The 20435-nt window shown below is 42.1% G+C and overlaps 1 protein-coding gene across 1 annotated transcript; it reads right to left on the minus strand.

The window, feature by feature from the left end:
• Window positions 1-1081: 1081 nt before the first annotated feature.
• Window positions 1082-20435, minus strand: LOC119736970. The gene is made up of 6 exons (XM_038211016.1): window positions 20069-20435; window positions 19323-19404; window positions 5926-6089; window positions 5520-5701; window positions 2775-2962; window positions 1082-2156 (listed from the first exon to the last, which is right to left on the minus strand). The coding sequence occupies exons 1-6, from the start codon at window positions 20399-20401 to the stop codon at window positions 2101-2103; spliced, it is 1005 nt and encodes a 334-aa protein (XP_038066944.1). The 5' UTR covers window positions 20402-20435; the 3' UTR covers window positions 1082-2100.

Below are 20435 nucleotides of genomic sequence, written 5' to 3' on the forward strand. Positions count from 1 at the left end.
GTGAGCCTCTGGCCCTCGTATTGATTTGTACAAACAGTGTCTGCAGTCCGATATCGATTAATGCAAGGACCACAATAACACCATATGCATTATGCGTTAAGGAGGAACTAGAGGGCAATTGTTTTGCATCTCATGAATAGGCATGAGTAAACCTCTCGCGCGTACACCCTCTGAGATACCTCAGTGCGCGTGAATGTGAGCAAGATGGTCGTATGAGTATTGAGTATAGGCGCGTATTGCGTGTGAGCGTTGTACCATCTCATACAATGGGTTCTGATTGTAGTCGCCGGATAATGAAAGACCTTTGTGCGACCTAACTGAGATCAGTTTTTATTATTTTAATTCAGTGACAACAAATTTGCATAGTACCAATTCATGCGCACCACAGAGAAAAAACACGTTTCCTCAGATGTAGCGGCAAAAGCCGCAAGGAGTATACTGAACTTAATTAGGGTAAAGTATCTAGCTTGTGGACACGGGCATGAAGACCACCCTGGGGCCAAATCGTAGCCTCGATTTCAAGGCTGATATACCAGAGCTGACACATGAATCTGGTACAACACTCACCGACGATTCAAGTGGGCACCGCTTCACTAGAATTGTGATCCAAAATAGACAGTTCGCGAATGAGATAGAAACACTTCAGAATGGGTTTGCTTGCCTTTTGCTAGATCGGTTTGAAATGATAGCACATCAAGATCTATGCGAAGAATAACATTCCCGAAGGGACACTCAAACCACGCGTTTATTTCTCTGAGATCTTCTAGTTACAACTTGGTTAAATTTGTATTCTTATCAAATATACTACAACAAGTATAGACTTGTTCAATTCAGTTCAGTTTATTTCCACAGTACCAAAATATCAACGACAATGACAATGAGAATCTTATAGAGAATAGCAGATTTTTTTTGGAATAAAGTCGAAGATGAGCAAACAATAAGTGTGAAAGATACTTTGGAGGGGCCATAAAGAAGCAAAGCTTGTTAGGAATGGGCACCTGATCATGCATGTGCATTGAGCCGAGTTGATGATATTTTTTTTTTTGGGGGGGCATTCTTTTTTCTTTGGGGGGGGGGGGGGATTAGTTTTGGAAGAAAAGATTGTTTGCAAGAAAACGAGTGTGCAAGAAAACGAGAATTCGTAATCGGACCAATACGTATGTAAAAGCTCCGTTCGCTGTTCACGATGAGTTCATGACCACTTTTCAGATGATAGGTTCTCGTGTAGTCTGTGATAATAACCCTTGCATTATTTCAATTTATTATCAATTTAGTTATTATACCAATTCTGGCTCCCAATCCGTTATCGATCTATTTATATCTCACTTTTTCTCCCTCAACTTCAGCAGATACTTCTGCTACACTTATTGATATTTTTTTTAATCAAATATTTGATCCTCTCCCAAATTCGGTATTTTACTCTCCGATATTTCAAATCACTTGCCAATCATTCTTTTTATTCCGTCTCTTAATTCAAGTGCTTCACATAGTCACAATAATATTTCTTATTTTACTTTGTGATTCTTGAAATGAGAGCCTTGTAAATGTTATGGATGAGTTGCACTCTTTTGACTGGGCTAATGTTTTAAGTTGTAATCATAGCATATAATACAATTCTGGATAATTTCAATTATCAAAAAGACAAATAAGTTTCAATTAGTTTCAAAAACTTTTGTTTTACACCCTGAAACAGGTAAGCCATTGTTGAAAACAATTTGTTTTTTTCACAAAATTATGAATTCAAAGCGATATGCCCATTTTTATGTCTAACATGAATATATATAGTATATAATAAAATTGTAAAATTACTAAACTAAATCATACAGTTGGTCTTTAAATTCGCAGGAGTGAAATATTTTTTGAAGTGCTAGAAGTTGTACTAATTTTAGTAGATCTATGCAAATAGACTTAATTAAACCCGCGCATGCGTTGTAAAACAATCACAACCGGGCTTAAACGTAAATTTGAATATTTTCAACAGTAAAAGGCATACATTTTTATGTCCGTTAATTAACTCAAAAACACGTCAGCTTAGGGAGGGCGGGGCTTAGATCACTCCTCCTTTCCCCTTCTTGATACGCCATTGTTGTAGATCCAGGCTCACTCGGCATCGATGTGGATGGTAAGGCTATCTGCCCTTCCAACTGGTCCACCACCTGTGGGGATATAAGCATACCAAAGCACACTATTAAAGTATAAAATCTTCACCTTATAAATATTGACTACAATGTAGACTATTCCTATGCTTTATCAGACCTGCAACATGACATTATGTTGATGCTCGAACACCTTCTGCATCTATTTATCATAACGGGCGCCGCCAGGGGTGGGGTGAGAGGTGACACCCAAGCCTTTCAGTACTCATTTTTTGTAGGCAAAATTATTGTTTCTGTCGGCAAAAATTGTGTCTGTTGAAAATGATGCGGCAACGAAAGCGCCACGTGTCGGAAGGGGTCCCAGATGGTCCGCTTTGAACGGCGCCCCCAAAGTCAGTTAGTGTCCACCAACAGAGCAGTTTATGAACGAAACTAAGTATAATGTCTCCAATTAACGACGTTGAATTTGAAAATGGGGTGTGGTAGGGGGTTTGTGCACGTACATTATCAATCAAATGGAGCAATTTGCCGACTTTGCTGACAAAAAACGACCGATGTGGTGGGGGTGACATGTGGGAGGGAAGAGGTATGAAATCAAGGGCGGATACCGGCTTTTATAGTAATCTGATAATACATAAGTCCGCTTTAACTCGCAGACTAGTAGTACCCTTTTCTCACCGTTTGATAGCACGTCGTTCCACAACACCTTGTGGTTGGTTGTGCTGTAGAGTATCATTGGGTAGGGATGTGCTTCCGTTTGTCCCTCCCATCCACAGTAGTTAAGCGAGTCAGACTCGGTCACAACCAGCCAGCCTTTATCCCCCTCACATCCACCATAGTGGTTGTTGATGAAAAACCGCCGATCCCTATGTTTTATGACAATCGGGAGATAGAAGCAAAGAACTAACTTAATAGCCACTCTACCCATCAAAGGCTGGGGTAACCACCTTCACTCTAAAATAAAACAGCCAGGTCAGAGAGTTGACCCGGAATCCGTATTCTATTTGACCTGATACTTTTCAGGGTCAAAATGACACTTTTATGGTCGAAAATGACGCGGACACTGATCCAGAGAAGTGTCATTCGGACCAGGAAAAGTGTCATTTTGGCCCTGGAAAGTATTAGGCACGCAAATAAATCTGGCCAGGATTTTGTGTTAGATCGTAGCTCGCGACTACGTAAACCATGGGTTACTGTGATTCAGTTAAAATCATTCAATTCTTAAACAAAAAACCCCCACTATATATCAATGAATTATAAACTTATGCCCAAACCGAACTGATGATCAGAAGATTGACAACAAGAGAGCTGTAATCAAGCCCATCTGAAGTCCCGTCTCAAGTCATACACCGTCTCAAGTCATACACCGAGGGGGCGTGGCCAGAGTGTTTAGATCAACATTTTTCAAGGGGAATGGATGAGGCGTTGCAGTCAACGCATAGAAAAACAAAACGCCTGAAGCAATGACTTAAAACTGGCAACACTGAGTGGCGGTGTTCAGGGAACAAAGAAGGATTAGTCCCGTCTCACGTCATATCACGATATCATGAGTCAATCACGCATCAAGTCACCCATACGGTAACAATTACTTAGACCCAATTTTGGACAAGATCGTGACCGACTGGTCCAAAGCACCAAACTTGGCAGATATATTGTTATAGCCCTAGAGAAGATATTTAGAAGGGGTGACACCTGAAGTTCTTTTGGGAAGGGTGCCTAATTTGCATAAATCGTTAATCCCTACCGTGTAATATATTTTATTCCCATATTTGAGGATATGTTTAATTTTTTTTTTTTGAAAAGTATATTTTGGTGATTCCACTTACACATCCTTTCTTCAATAACATTTTCTAAAGCATTTAAGACTGACTGGATAATTATGAGGACACCATAACGATCCAAAATGGCTACTATTATACTCTAAAGTTGCGCGCATTAACCTTGTCTCCAGATATCATCAAGTAGTCTTGCCAAACCTTAGTACTGATGAGCTTCAAATTCACGAAATTGCTTACTGGCACAGTTACTCGATTAAGTCTTCATGGATAATCATGTGAACAATGATAACATTGAGATATTAAGGCCAGAAAACAAAAACGGGGAACTTGATCAAGTCCACCACAATAGGCAGGCTTCGCCTAGTTTTAGCCCAATTTACGGGCACCTCATTTCCCCCCTTTTTGTTTTTGTGGGCTAAATATCAAGATGATATAATTGTTCACATGATTTCCCATTTATTTTTGTTAGGGTAACTGTGTCAGTAAGTAATTTTGGGAATTTGAAGCTCATCAATACTGAGGTTTGGCAAGACTACTTGGTGATATCTGAAGGAAAAGGAATGCGCGCAACTTTAGGGTATAATGGTAGCCATTTTGGATCTTTATTATGTCCTTATAATCTTAGAGGCTCCGATATGCTTCAGAAAATGTTATTTAAGTAAGGATATGTAAGTAAAATCCCCAAAATATGCTTTTCAAAAAATAACAAAAATATACATCTACCCAAATATGGGAATAAATATATTACACGGCAGGGATTAACGCTTTATGCAAATTAGGCACCCTTCCTAAGATAATTTCAGGTGTCACCCCTCCTAAATATCTTCTCCAGGGCTATAAGAAGCCAAGTTTGGTGCTTTGGACCAGTCGGTCACGATTCCTACCATATGCCACCTGACTATAAGAGGTAGTGGCGGATGGGGGATTTTCCATAATGGGGGCGTGGCTGGAGTGTTTAGATCCAAGATTTTCCAAGGGGGATGGATGAGGCGTTGCAATCAACGCATACAAATACAAAAGGACTGAAGCAATGAATTAAATATTGCAACATTGAGTGACTACAATGTTCAGGGATTTCTTTTTTGCGTTTCACGCATTTTGTTCGTTTCCGATAACACCACTCAAAAGTCAAAAACAGAATGTTGAAGTTTCGGCTCAGTGGAAATTACACTTTTCGAAGAAAAAAACAGTGCAAAACCATGCACACCGTTTGGATCACGAATCACGATTTTGTCTTCAGCACTCTTTATTTCCAAAATTCAGTCAATTGACTGATCGTTGGAAATCACCTACATTTCTTGATTTTTTCTAAATGAAAGCAAGCCAGATATCAGATGGAATAATTTCACGGGGTGTTTAGAACCAGAACGATCTTTTAAATCCAAGTAAGCTTTTTGATCATAATTCGATAGGTTACTTTTGGGATATTGTAAATGATCCTATTATTATGCCTTTAGATGAATTTTCAGATTGTTTTCATAATGTAAGGCTGGAGCTATAATAAAGACTCCGAGATGTAAATAATTCACAATGATCATTCGGAGGGGTCATCGGTCGGAGGGCTGGTTGGTCTATCTATTGGTTGGACTACCACCAGTCAATCTCTTGGGGTGGACCGAACGCGGGGATGTTAAACTGTACTTACTCTTCAACATGACCGTCGATACTGAAGTACTGACCATCACCTCCAAACTGAACTGACTTGAGATCATCCCAGGGAGATGAAATCAAGCGGGTCTGTGTGAACCAACTCCCGATGTCGGAGCCGGCTCCATCGAAGATCAACTCGGCTCTCACAATTGCGCCTTCATACAGGGAAAGCTTCACCTTAGCAGAAAAAGAAGAGTGTAAAATGTGTCAACATTTTTAATTGCAAGATTTATAGCTCCTAGTTTGCATTCATAATATTAACCAACTATAGTGCAGCGTGGCTTCAATCCTGCTAGATTGGACGATGAGGTCACTAGAAAAAGAAATCTAGTATTTCGTATTTTTCCTTGTTCGCAGTGGCAAGCGGCGGACCCTTCATTTCGTCATCCTGACATACTTACTCGTCGGACATTCAGCAGTCCGTTGTGCCAGGCTTGGTAGAGGCAATTATCACGGCGATGGCCACTCGCCTCATAACTCGAGGTCCAGTCCACTCTGGTCCACATGTCATGCAGCTTCGCTCCAGTTCCTGCCACGCCTTTGAACACCAGTCGCCACTCTCGGTCTGTATAATAGGTAAGAGAGTATTTCCCCTTTTTATTTCTCCGTGAGGAAACCAGACTTCAACACACCTACACCAACAAAATAAATCAACTTTCACAAGTCGCCAGAACGTTTTTTTGACAAGTAACAAGAATATCATTTAGTCAGATTTTCTGGTCAAAATGGGGTTACCATTATGTAACCTGTGACTTCACTGATACCAACAGGAAACCGACAGGAAACAAAAACGTTTAAGTACATTTTGCATGTTATTTGGCCCGTCACATTTTAAAAGATACACATGCAGTGCACAAGAGAACAGTTTGCTGAACGTTGGCACACGTCACCACAGCATCCAATTTGTAAACAAATGTCACATGGTCTATAGTCTCTTTTACACCTGACCGACTGACTGACCCAATGAATGACTGTCGGTTGTGAAGTTGAACTGAAATCAAAAGGTTAGTGGACCTAATGTTTCGATCCTATAGTAGAGTCCTGCTATATGATGGAGACGTCAGCACCTCTGACTTTCTTGATTCAGAATTAGACTTGTTAAGTCTCTTTAATACTGACTGCTACTTGTGCATTAGACTGGTAACTTAACTCACTGACTGACTGCCACTTGTAAAAAATCTTAAAATTAATGTGGCCTGACGTTGCGAACTTAGCAAGTTCTTCTTCAGAGGCTAAAACAGAAATGACAGAGGTACAAACATTAACATGGGGGTGCACACAAACATGCAGGGCTGAAAGAAGAAACACAAAAGGAGGATTAGGTGTGAAAGGTGTGGAAAGATGCAGGGGAGGGTGGATGAGAGAACAAAGAAACAAAGGGACAAAGGGAGGGGGCAAACCACAAGGGGTCTTGTGTAAACAGGGGAGGGACCAGAAAGGGGAAGGATCAAAGGTCACAGGGAGTGGGAACGGACAAAAGAGTGTGAGAGTGAAGGGATGATGTGGGGGGGGGAACAGTATTGAGGTGGAAAGGGATGAAAGATGGGGGAAGATGGGTAAACACAAACAAGGAAGACCAGGTGGATTATCTGTAACAGAAGACAATGGAGGAAGAAAAGGATTAGTCATTTCCAAGTTGGATGTTGAGACCATGTGGTTGAATAGTTCGAAGACGATTCATCCACACTTTCTCTCTGCTGAGGCGAACTGAGTCCTTGCGATGGCCAAGAGATTCAATGCCCTGCAAAATCATATCAGAAATGGAGTGGTTAGGCAGGTTGAAGTGATGACCAACAGGGGTGTCTAGTTTCTTGGTGTTGACCGTTGACCGGTGGGCATAGAAACGCTTCTTGAGCGTATTCTTAGTCTCACCTACATACTGCACTCCACAGACCCTGCAAGAAATGAGATATATGACATTAGAGGTGTTACAAGTGATGTTACCAATGGTTCTGTGGGTAGTGACAGAAGAGTGGCCAGAAAAGGAGTCAGACTCCTGGATATGAATCTGGCAGACAACACATCTGGAACTGCACTTGAAAGTACCATGCTGGGTGGGAGGGGATGCAACTAAGGAAGGGACTTCAGCTCGAACAATCAAGTCCCGTAGATTTCGAGGACGCCTGTAAGCCAATGTGGGGCCGTTGGGGATGGCGCGGGCAAGGCGATCTGAAGTGTGGAGGATATGATGATTGTCATTAGTGATTTTGCGAAGGGGAGGGAGATTGGGGTGAAACGTGGTAACCAAGGGAATCATGGGTTTGGCCATGGCATCAGGGGCCTTTCCCGTGAGAGCTAGATTTCTGGGGATAGCTTTAGCTCTGGCAATGGCACGATGAACTTGGCGAGAGCTGTGACCCCTTGCCACCAAGTTGTTCCTCAGTATCTGTGTATGGCGGGAGAAATCGGAATCATTAGAACAAATTCTTCTGAGTCTGAGTGCCTGGCTAAACGCTATGCCAGTTTTGCAGTGCCTGGGGTGACAGCTGGAGGAGTGGAGGTACTGGTGGGTGTCTGTGGGTTTGGAATACAGGTCAGTGGTTAGTGAGTTGCCTTGCTTGCGGACGGTGACATCCAGAAAGTGGGTTTGGTGAGCCGAGAACTCCGATGTGAATTTGATGGTTCTGTGGAAGGAATTGATGTGGTTAGTGAAGGTCAAGAGACTGTCCTCATCACTGGTCCAGATGAAAAAAACATCATCAATATATCTCCACCAGATCCAAGGGCGACATGGGGCCGAGGCAAGAATGCGTTCTTCGAGGTCGCCCATGAAGAGGCAAGCCATCGACGGGGCCATGCGAGTGCCCATTGCAGTGCCGTGTACCTGTAGATAGTGTTCACCAAGGAAGGAAAAATTGTTCTTCGTTAGTATAAGTCTCATGAGGGTGCCAACATCACTGATGGGAGGAGTCGTGTGTCCTGCCTTGGCCAGAGCCAAGGAGCAAGCACGAACACCCTCCTCATGTGGGATGTTGGTGTACAGAGATGAGACGTCGAAAGTCCCAATGATGGCTGTGCTGGGAATCTGGTCCTTGATTCCTTCAAGCTTGCGTAGGAAGTCTGGGGTGTCGTGAATGTATGACGAAATCTGTGGGACAAGGGCTTGTAAAAAATCTTAAAATTAATGTGGCCTGACGTTGCGAACTTAGCAAGTTCTTCTTCAGAGGCTAAAACAGAAATGACAGAGGTACATACATTAACATGGGGGTGCACACAAACATGCAGGGCTGAAAGAAGAAACACAAAAGGAGGATTAGGTGTGAAAGGTGTGGAAAGATGCAGGGGAGGGTGGATGAGAGAACAAAGAAACAAAGGGAGATGGCAAACCACAAGGGGTCTTGTGTAAACAGGGGAGGGACCAGAAAGGGGAAGGATCAAAGGTCACAGGGAGTGGGGACGGACAAAAGAGTGTGAGAGTGAAGGGATGATGTGGAGGGGGGGGGGGGAGAAACAGTATTGAGGTGGAAAGGGATGAAAGATGGGGGAAGATGGGTAAACACAAACAAGGAAGACCAGATGGATTATCTGTAACAGAAGACAATGGAGGAAGAAAAGGATTAATCATTTCCAAGTTGGATGTTGAGACCATGTGGTTGAATAGTTCGAAGACGATTCATCCACACTTTCTCTCTGCTGAGGCGAACTGAGTCCTTGCGATGGCCAAGAGATTCAATGCCCTGCAAAATCATATCAGAAATGGAGTGGTTAGGCAGGTTGAAGTGATGACCAACAGGGGTGTCTAGTTTCTTGGTGTTGACCGTTGACCGGTGGGCATAGAAACGCTTCTTGAGCGTATTCTTAGTCTCACCTACATACTGCACTCCACAGACCCTGCAAGAAATGAGATATATGACATTAGAGGTGTTACAAGTGATGTTACCAATGGTTCTGTGGGTAGTGACAGAAGAGTGGCCAGAAAAGGAGTCAGACTCCTGGATATGAATCTGGCAGACAACACATCTGGAACTACACTTGAAAGTACCATGCTGGGTGGGAGGGGATGCATCTAAGGAAGGGACTTCAGCTCGAACAAACAAGTCCCGTAGATTTCGAGGACGCCTGTAAGCCAATGTGGGGCCGTTGGGGATGGCGCGGGCAAGGCGATCTGAAGTATGGAGGATATGATGATTGTCATTAGTGATTTTGCGAAGGGGAGGGAGATTGGGGTGAAACGTGGTAACCAAGGGAATCATGGGTTTGGCCATGGCATCAGGGGCCTTTCCCGTGAGAGCTAGATTTCTGGGGATAGCTTTAGCTCTGGCAATGGCACGATGAACTTGGCGAGAGCTGTGACCCCTGGCCACCAAGTTGTTCCTCAGTATCTGTGTATGGCGGGAGAAATCGGAATCATTAGAACAAATTCTTCTGAGTCTGAGTGCCTGGCTAAACGCTATGCCAGTTTTGCAGTGCCTGGGGTGACAGCTGGAGGAGTGGAGGTACTGGTGGGTGTCTGTGGGTTTGGAATACAGGTCAGTGGTTAGTGAGTTGCCTTGCTTGCGGACGGTGACATCCAGAAAGTGGGTTTGGTGAGCCGAGAACTCCGATGTGAATTTGATGGTTCTGTGGAAGGAATTGATGTGGTTAGTGAAGGTCGGGCGACATGGGGCCGAGGCAAGAATGCGTTCTTCGAGGTCACCCATGAAGAGGCAAGCCATCGACGGGGCCATGCGAGTGCCCATTGCAGTGCCGTGTACCTGTAGGTAGTGTTCACCAAGGAAGGAAAAATTGTTCTTCGTTAGTATAAGTCTCATGAGGGTGCCAACATCACTGATGGGAGGAGTCGTGTGTCCTGCCTTGGCCAGAGCCAAGGAGCAAGCACGAACACCCTCCTCATGTGGGATGTTGGTGTACAGAGATGAGACGTCGAAAGTCCCAATGATGGCTGTGCTGGGAATCTGGTCCTTGATTCCTTCAAGCTTGCGTAGGAAGTCTGGGGTGTCGTGAATGTATGACGAAATCTGTGGGACAAGGGGTTTGAGAAAACTGTCAATGAACAGGGAGATGCGTTCCGTGGGTGAGCCATTACCGGAGATGATGGGTCTACCGGGGTTGCCAGCCTTGTGAATCTTGGGTAGAAGGTAAAATCTGGCAGTCCTACAATCACAGGGAGAAAGAAATTTGTGAGCTTTCTTGGACAACTGGTTACGTGATCGCATATCGTCAAGTACCTGTTGTATATCTTGACAGAAAGTGCCTGTGGGGTCAGAGTCAAGGCGGGTATAGTTAGTGCGATTATCCAACTGGCGGTGGGCCTCATCAATGTACTGCTGACGATCCATGATGACCACAGCTGAACCTTTATCTGCTGGCTTGATGATGATGTCGGTGCGAGAGCGCAAGGAGTTGAGAGCCAGGCGCTCCTCTCTGGGGAGATTATCATGAGCCCTGTGGGGGAAGTTGTCCGGGTTAGTGACTTGGGAATTGATAACTTGAACGTATGTCTCTATGGCTGGCACACGGTTCTTGGGGGGTACCCATGAACTCTTGACTCGAAAAGGCTCTGGCTCACACGGTTCACTGTCCAGGAAAAACTCACGCAGACGGATTCTACGGTAGTATTCCGTGAGATCTTGGCTGAGCTGAACCTGGTTCACAGAACGGGGAGCGGGACAAAAATTGAGACCCTTGGAGAGAAGTTTGTGCTCTGCGTCAGATATTGATGAGGAAGAAAGATTAACTACAGTGTTGACAGGGGGTTCTGGCGCTGGCGTGGTAGATGGGGACCTAGGACGTCTGAAACGTCTGTGTCTGCGTTGCTGTTGCTTGGCAAGCAAGCCACCAATCTTCTTGTTTCTCCTGTTGAGTAGGACAGAGTCAAGGTTAGACAAACCCCTTTCAATCTCATCATGGAAATTCCTGTACGTGGAGTCAGAACAACTGGATTTGAGTTGGGAGTCAAGGTGGGAAATATTCTGATGGAGGTCCTCACGTGTAAATTGACACTGCTGAGAGAGAATATTGATGAGTTTAATAGAGGCACCATGTATAACTTGATTCCATCTCCTTTGAAGGTGTGGTGGGAGGTTTCCTAAGCAGGGAGTGTGAGACAGTTGCAAACCTTTGGGGATAAATCGAGAGAGGGAGTAAAAACTGTAGTTATCCTGATGGTAGGAATAAGGCCTTTTCCTTTGCCTTTCTGAGCTGTTGGAAAGTGCAAATGGTGTCACTCATATCTGTAGAAAGGGAGAGAATAAATGGTTAATACAATAAATCAGTGGAGGAACACGAAGACAAAAAGTACAAGTCAACTGGAGTAGCTCATGCTTTTTGAAGGGACAGAGCTTGTAAAAAAATCGTATAAAGACATATACCATTTTCATGGGTGTCCATTTAATGGCATAACAAAACTACTCTGGAGAAAGGCTACCAGCTTTTTTTGTTAATGGGAATCATTTTTAACCCTTTGTTATTACGTCCTGCGTGGAGCTTCGACGTAGTAAATTAAATGTTCCGTTCAACCGTATAGCGCACGTATCTACCAACCATTTGGTACTCAAGGTGCTGGAGACGATGACACTGGTCACGATGCATCTACTGCTATCATTGACCCTTGTCAAAGTGTCTCTATTGTTGTCATTGACCCTTGTCAAAGTGTCTCTATTGTTGTCACTGACCCTGGTCACAGTGTCTCTATTGTTGTCACTGACCCTGTCACAGTGCCTCTATTGTTGTCATTGACCCTTGTCAAAGTGTCTCTATTGTCCAGTCTGTGTTAGGTGTCCACGTTTGTTTTTCAATCATATCCCATTCTGAAGATGAACGCATTGTCTGAAGAAACAAGAAAATCCCTGCAATATTCGCAAAGTTTTGTTTGATTGATGCTCGGATAGATGTTTATCAGTATTAAATAGCAAACGCGGGAAACGTTTAATTGGCACTTTATTAGGTGTCTTAATGAGGTATTATTTTTTAATTGATTTATTCGCTTCAACGTTATTTGTATGGTCGTAGAAAAGGTTACAAAACCTATATTAAAATCCACTCCCGCGTTCAAATTGTACAGATAAAAACTGGGTAAAACGTATAAAATTATGGAAAATAAAACAAACATAATACGTAACAAAAATAGATAATAATCCAAACAAAACACTGCTAAGTGACAGACTGACATGTATGTATTCCCGTAGTTACTGCAATATACATGTATAAAATTTAACTAATCGTTTAAAAAACCTATAAACGTTTTGAAAAGGAGAGACAAGACATTTTACAATCATGCAGTAATCTCGTATGCTTTTATTTTATTTCATTGTGCTGTATTGTATTTGTAATGTATTGTATTTGTACATGTGTATGTAGGGCTCCAATGGAAACCACTTTTAAACTGTTTGGGCATACCCTGGGTAAAATTGTAGTAAAATAAATAAAAAACAATAAAATATAATAAAGACATCTGGCAGGCAGCTAATGGTTTTATTCCATTGTGCATATATCCTCGCGGTTAATACATTATAAATGGTAAGCCAAAACACCGGATACCGCCCTGAATAATTAAAAACAATTTGTTGTTGTTGATGTGGAACTGCCAAAGCTGTATTGATTGATTGATTTGTTTGTTTCTATTATCCACTCCAACAGCGAAATGATCGCCACTTACTAAAAACAAATTGTAAGGGGGGGGGGGTCCGGGTCACTATATACAAGTACGTTTGAAAGGGAAAAATGAATTACTAAATATGTCTAAAATTATATCAAAAAGTTAAACCACTTAAAATATTGTACCAGCAAAAAAGTTTCAAATTGAGATATTACATATTAAGCAACATGACGTAAAAACCGAAAAAAGGAGTAAAATATTAAAGCTCAAGACACGTTCAAAATGGTACATTTATTGAACTATTTCTATTTCATGTAATATATATAATAAGAAATATATTATATAATATATTAATAAGAAACCTAATTCAGTTGAGAATTAGACTGGTTACCTATGTCACTGACTGACTTCCAATTGTGAATTAGACTGGTAGCCTAATGCACCGACTCACTGTAACTTGTAAATTAGACTGGTTGCCTATCTTGCTGACTGGTTGTTATTTTGTAATACATGTTCCCTGCTTACGTGCACTTTCTCACCAGATGACTTCCACTTGTGAATTTGACTAGTAACCTATCTCACTGACTGACTATATAGAATGGAGCGTTCCCCTTAAAATGTGTTAAAATTGTTATTGTTGTCTGTCAAAGGAAAGCAATGTTTAACCTTTTATTAATAAATAAGTCTAAGTTAGCAAAGATAGAAGAATGCACCTAGTTTCATTAATAATATACCTTACCATTTTGCAATGGGTCTTCATAAAGGTATATACAAAAGTACTTAGGAGAAAGGTTACCGTCTATTGTCTGTCAAAGAAAAGCATATTTAACCCTAGGTTGATTCATGAGTCCTTCGTGGAGCTTCGATTGTAAAATTGAATTTCCATTCAACCGAAGAAAGACGTTTCTCAGTACCCAATAGCAAAAGCGGGAAAATATAATTGGCAATGTATTAGATGTCGTAATGAGTTTTTCTGTGTGCATTCGAGTAGTAACTGCATTATATATTATGCCCTTGCGTTTCGATGGAGCAAAATTTAACTTTTCATTTATAAAGCCTATTAACGTATTAGGAAAGGCATTATGTATGACAGGCATTAATGGTTTCATACCATTGTTCATCTATTACCCAGGTTAATGCATTATAAATGGGAAGCCAAAACACAGACAGGGTAAGGCGGTAGACATGAACGTTGAATCCCGCCCCGAATCAATCAAACAAAAAGATATCTATTGATGATGAATTGTTTTGACAGTGTTGTCTTTATGGGCGTTCTTTTGTGTGTATTCTCGTAGTACTGCATTATAAGAAGCGACTTAATATACATTAACATTTCAAAAGAAAAGAGAAAAAACCAGAAAGGCCCGCCGAATCCCGCTCATTATTGTTGAACCCAAATGGTAATTATAGTGAAATATAAAAAAAAACGGCGACATGTTATTGGCAATTTCATTTGCGAACGTATAATGCAATTACATATTAAAAACACTCCGCTCGATCAAACAGCTCTGCTAGCAAAACTCTGAACATGCTACAGTCGGGTGTCGTGCACCCCCCCCCCCCCCCCCCGTTTGCGACTTTTGTACACTACAATTCGGGGTATACCGTGTACTTTCCGATATGGGAAAATGGTTTATCAACGCTCTTGAACGGAGACTAAGTATCCATCTCGCGCAAGGGCGGATCCAGAACACAATTTTTTTGGGGGGGGGGGCCCAAAAAAATTTTGGTACCCCAAGAAAGTGGGTCAAAAAAAATTACGGCGTGGGGTTCGGGGCCCGCTTAAGGGCCCCGAAAAATTTTTGGATTCTAGATGCTCTGTGGTGCGATCTGAGGCAATTTCTGACCACTTTAACCAATGTTTTTTTGAGGGAAAAATGGTAGTGTACTCATTACCTGCCTTAATTGCGATGTCACATAAAAAAAAAAAAATTGGTTTCGTTTTGGGGGGGCCATGGCCCCCTTTGGCCCCCCCCCTGGATCCGCCCTTGATCTCGCGCATATTGTTGAATAACCATAGGTCATATGCCATAGATTTAGAATACAAAAGACCAGCCTCGACTCCATGGGCGCGTGCGCGTTCCTTTGAGATCGCGCAAGGCATGATGGGAAACAACATGGCGCAGCAAGATCTCGTACCCATAAGAACGAGGTTGAAAAAAGACTAGATTGGCAGTGCGTATACGCGCGTTCTGCCATGGGCGGCGCCATTTTTCAGCGCGTGGGGTAAATGTTGTGTTACGCGCACCTTTATTTCGGTAGGTTTGTATGGAAAGATATTTTTATGTCCGTAAAAGCAATATTTTGGACCTGTAGTAGTTAGGCTATTTCCCGAACAAAATTCAAAATCGTTAATCAAGCTGCATGTTCATTTCGAAGTTTAATCCATTATATTTCTCGTATTTATTTCCCGTTTTAAAATGCCGGTGCGCGTTGCAAAAAAAACCCCTTGCATCAAGTTGTTTATTTTAAGTGTTATTTTCTTCATATTGGGGAGGGGGATGCACGCCCCTTCCCCAGCCCTTCACCAAAAAATAGAACAAATAAATTTGTGTTATTGTGCTCTCCTCAAGTGACGTATCCAGCATCTGAAAATCTTCAAGCAGGCGCAAGCATCTCACAATATTGAAAAAGTGGGTAGAGCACATATTGGTACACTTTTTGATTTTTTTTAAATCATTCGTACGGTTTACCCATCTCGTTTGCCTATGAGTAGCAGTGGTTTTGTGAATTGCCCGTTGCAAAATATAACTTTCACCGTCCCAATGTTACTTCTATCAGCTTTCCCGATTTTGCTTTTAAGATCTCCATGATGTTGCCATCTACCAATGCCCCTAGCCTCTCAGCCTGGCCACGCCAGCACTCTTAGCGTCAAATTGAGGCCAAACATCCCTGGCGCTTTTTCGAAATATGCACAACCAACACACCCATCATCCGTACCCTCATAGCTCAAGCCATCCTCCCAAAAGGTTCGAATCCGCCAATGCATTCAGAAGGCCGGAACATTATGGGAGTGTAATTTAGTTTCATTCTTAAAACGGTTTTCAGGGACAATATTATTGTCATTAATAGTCATACACATAAATGCAATCCAAGTAGATTGTTCTCATCCCGAAAAGGATAAGAATATATTGTAACACAAATCTCCAAAATCATCCATTCAAACATTTCACAATTTTAATTTTAAATAATTCAACTGTAATTTAAAGCAGTTCTTATATTCTAGGTTTTCCTTTTCATTGTTTAAAACAATAATTTTACGAACAATTTTATCAGATAACTGATATAATATTTCGAGATTTTTAGCAACGCGCACCAATAAATACATGAGGAAAACAGAGCAAACTTCAAGGTGACTATCCAGCTTGAAATTGCAATTTGAATTTTGTTGGAGACATAAAAACTACTAGTCAAAAATGTTACTTTTACGGACATAAAAATGCAAGTTTGTGCACAAACCTACTGGAATGTAGGTGCACGTAACGCACGTTTTGCCCCACGCATTACTTCACGTAGTGCGTCCATGCGGGAACGGGGAAATGTCATAGATATAGAACTTAAAGCTATAGTCCATCATTTGCAGACATCCGAAAAGTAACTGGCGTAATTATTGTTGAAAAATAAACTTGGTTGAAAGATAGTAAGGGAACTAAACTCCCTGTGAAAATATTCTTTCTGGGAAGCTGTCATTTTGAAGTAATCAACGAAAGAAGGCCTTTCCAACCGTGCGTCTTAAGACATAAAAACTACTGGTCAAAAAGACTCACCGTAGGAAAATTTAAATTAGTAGTTCGTTTTGTTAATCGGCGAAGCGCGTGCAAGCATTGGCACGACGCACACGCGCGCGCGGTTGCTATAATTCGTCGGATCAGTGCGCAACGTCGCGTAAAGCTGCAATTCAAAACAATTCAAAACATGATTCAGTAACTTTTGATTTGAAATTGAGATCCTAGAATGCTGTTTTTCTCGGAATATACAGCTGAAGCTTATTATAACAATTAGTTGAAACTTCATCAGGTTAGTTCACAAATTACAAATGATGGACTATAATTTTAAAGCCCGAGTCCATCATTTGCAGCTATCAAAAGTAACTGGCGTAATTATTGTTGAAAAACATACTTGGTTGAAAGATAGTAAGGGGACTAAACTCCCTGTGAAATTATTCTTTCTAGCAAGCTGTCTTTTTTAAGAAATCAACGAAAGAAGGCCTTGTCAACGATGCGTCTTAAAAGCACCGTTGGAAATTTCTGTTTAGTACTAATAGTAGCTCGTTTTTTTTATTCGGCAAAGCGCGCGCAAGCGTTGGCACGCACACGCGCGCGCAGTTGCTATAATTCGTCGGATCAGTGCGCTACATCGCGTGTAGCTGCAATCGGCTCAGTGAGAACGTGTCAGTCAATTGCATGTCACGCGTACCTCCTCTATTTTCTCGTCCAGACAACTGACAGCAACGCGAGGCCAGCGAACGATGGCCGTAAGAAGGGCTTCAGAAAATTCCCAATTTTCATGGCAAACCACAACCGATCCAAACAACAAAGCTGTCTCAGATAGTTAAAGACATACTAAATACATCTGTCAAGGTATTTTTTTCTCAAAAAAAAAATGATTTCGATGAATTTTGACGATATTTTTTCACGGACAAATCAACTAAAAATTATGTCATGAAATTTCCGGTTTTTTCCGACAACGACGAAAGTCTCCCAAATGTTAATGTACTCAAAGAAAAGAATGAACCTTCATCTACGAAAAATCTCGTGAACGTGATGTCGTTAATATCTTAAGAATCCGATGTACACCTAATGTTTCCAACAACTTCCATTTTTCACAACGCGAAAAGATCGTCGCCATTGCATGCATCGTAAAAGCATAGAGCAAGGAACGCAAACATAGTATGACCTTGTGACCCCATACGCGCCGCCCGCCCACTGAATGGTCAAGCTTGAGATGGCCTGCTTAATATTCATAAGTCATTCATTGCACGTTCGCACGTGCTGTTCAGGCCGTTGGCCTACTTACGTTTGTTTACACACGTGCATGGGATTACAAATCATGAAATCTCGCAAAAGTCTTCATTTTTCAACCGGCGATTTGGACCAAACATTAGAAGTCTCCTGCACGTGTTTCACATGAAAAGAAGCGTATACTTTCCTCTATCTACTAAGCCTTGCCATTTCTTTTGGCGTTTTAAGAATCGAATGTACACCTAAAAACTATCGGCCCTCGCTTTTGTTGATATAAAATATGATTTTGTTTGACAGGCCGTAATAACACTTTATATTTGTCAAAAGCAGTTATTTTTGGTATCAAAATAAAGCACACGATTTCAACTTTTCACTTATTTAGCCATCTTGGTCAAACAGTGCTCGTATCCAGGTACTTTGTGTATTTTTTTCTGTAGTCTCGAATACATCTCGTAAAATATCGCTTGGGTTTTTGGGCCATGCGTGCGTGAAAAGAAACTGAGGTCAAACAGGGTTGTGTGCGTGACACGGCCACTGACAGGTATCTCGGACGCTGAAATCAGGCCCAATTAAAACATGATTCAGCAACTTTTGATTTGAAATCGAGATCCTAGAATGTTGTTTTTCTCAAAATATACAGCTGAAGCTGAGCTGAAACTTTATCAGGTTAGTTGTTCAGCACCCTGCTTTAGATTTTGAGCACTTTTTTTGCTTCAAACGAACAAAATGCACAATATGCACGCGCTGTCGATATAGTCTTTTTTACTATATCTATGTGAATAACTAAATAGACACAATCCAAATTGGGATTGAAACTGCACTCGGTGCTAAGCCATTGCATGGCGTTGAGAGACCTTTTCTTCAGTGTCAATAGGAATGGATCATGACAAAAAAAAACAATGTTTATCAAATGTTCATGCATAGTAAAAATTTAAAGAGATTCGCAAGCTCGCTTCGTCTTTTAGCCTTCATTCAATCCACCCTACCATGGATTACCGTAGACTGTTGTGTAAAAACAATCGTTCCCCGTTTTTCGGATTTTCCAAGCCAGGTTGTCCCCTTTTATTGACAAGAAATCGCAGCCACATATCAAGTAAAATTAAGGCTTCTGGTAACATACATGCACTCACTAGAATAAATCTTAATTACATTTTGGTATGCAGTTAATATCAACAGATAAGGCAATTAAAATAAGTAGACCTGAACGCTTTCTAAGACTCACTTAAGAGTTATTGTTATTCATTTGTGTCCTTCAGAGCAGTTACGCCAGTACTGTATGTGGCTCATCAATATTACTTACCTCTCATATTATCTGAACATGGAGCTTTGGGCTCATTGTCATGGCAACTGGCAGCAGTCGACTGAAGATTGCATCCCGTCTCCTGAGGAAATTAATAAAATGCAATAAACATATTGCCATTTACATATTTTCTTTTTACGCGACAGTTCAGCCACGCATTGATTGTTGTTATCCAGTGAATGTCAATAAATTGGAAGCGATATTATACAAATTGACACCAATACACGTTAAAATTAGTCTTGCGTAGGATAAAAAGTGGGAAGGGGCCCATTTGTCTGTCTCACTGTTTTTGCATCCTAACATTAACTAGTCAGTGGCTAAACGGGAGGGGTTTGTGCGGGATACGTTTCAACCCCCAACCCCAATCCCACCTCCATCTCCAGATCCGCCATCGACACAATCCAATATCGTTGCTGCCGTGCTTTTGTGTATTATATTCCTCGCCATTACACGCTACGTGTGACATCTTGGCACTTGTGAATAGACTGTTTGCACTGCGGCCATCTTTGAGGTGCGTGCTTTCGTTCAACAGGGAAACACATGAGTGGACCTCTAGTGCATTTTTTGTTAGTGAAACGCCATATATTATTTTCCCCCAATAACATTGGTTTGGCGGAAAAGGCGGTCTTATGGGCATCACAACCAACCCCGCCCCACCCCACCCCACAGCACACCCGAAAATTGCCTTGCTGCGCCCCGGTCAATTTCAAATCCAATCGAAAAGGGGAAATAAACTACTTACTGACCTGTTGGGTGAAGGTATAGACGGAGCCAGCCTTCTCGACCAAAGGACGACCGGATACGTTCAAGTGCGACACGCTGTTCAATTCGCACACTTTCTTCCGATACCAGTAATTGGCCGATTGGCAACCGGGGGTGTCCAGGCAGGCCAGGTGGCACAGCTTGTGCGTCGCGGTGCGACTCGACGAGATGTTCCAACCGACCAAGGCTGTGTCTATCACGCTGCACCAGGGTTGCATTAGGGCCTCGACACCGTCCGAAGCCCAGAGCCCGGCCAATAGAGCCCCGGCCAGGAGCAACAGGCTGCACCGTCCGCTAACGGTGGGCTGTGCCGTCATGATCAAGGCGAGCGCTCGTACAGACTGAGCTCCT

Source organism: Patiria miniata, unplaced genomic scaffold, assembly GCF_015706575.1.
Source record: "Patiria miniata isolate m_02_andy unplaced genomic scaffold, ASM1570657v1 HiC_scaffold_3, whole genome shotgun sequence".
Classification (NCBI taxonomy): Eukaryota; Metazoa; Echinodermata; class Asteroidea; order Valvatida; family Asterinidae; genus Patiria; species Patiria miniata.

Coding starts and splice junctions, on each gene's coding strand:
- LOC119736970 (XM_038211016.1), bottom strand. CDS start 20,401: ATGACGGCACAGCCCACCGTTAGCGGACGGTGCAGCCTGTTGCTCCTG. Junction 5,702..5,925: donor GACTGCTGAATGTCCGACGA/GTAAGTATGTCA, acceptor TTTTCTGCTAAG/GTGAAGCTTTCCCTGTATGA. Junction 2,157..2,774: donor GAACGACGTGCTATCAAACG/GTGAGAAAAGGG, acceptor ATATCCCCACAG/GTGGTGGACCAGTTGGAAGG.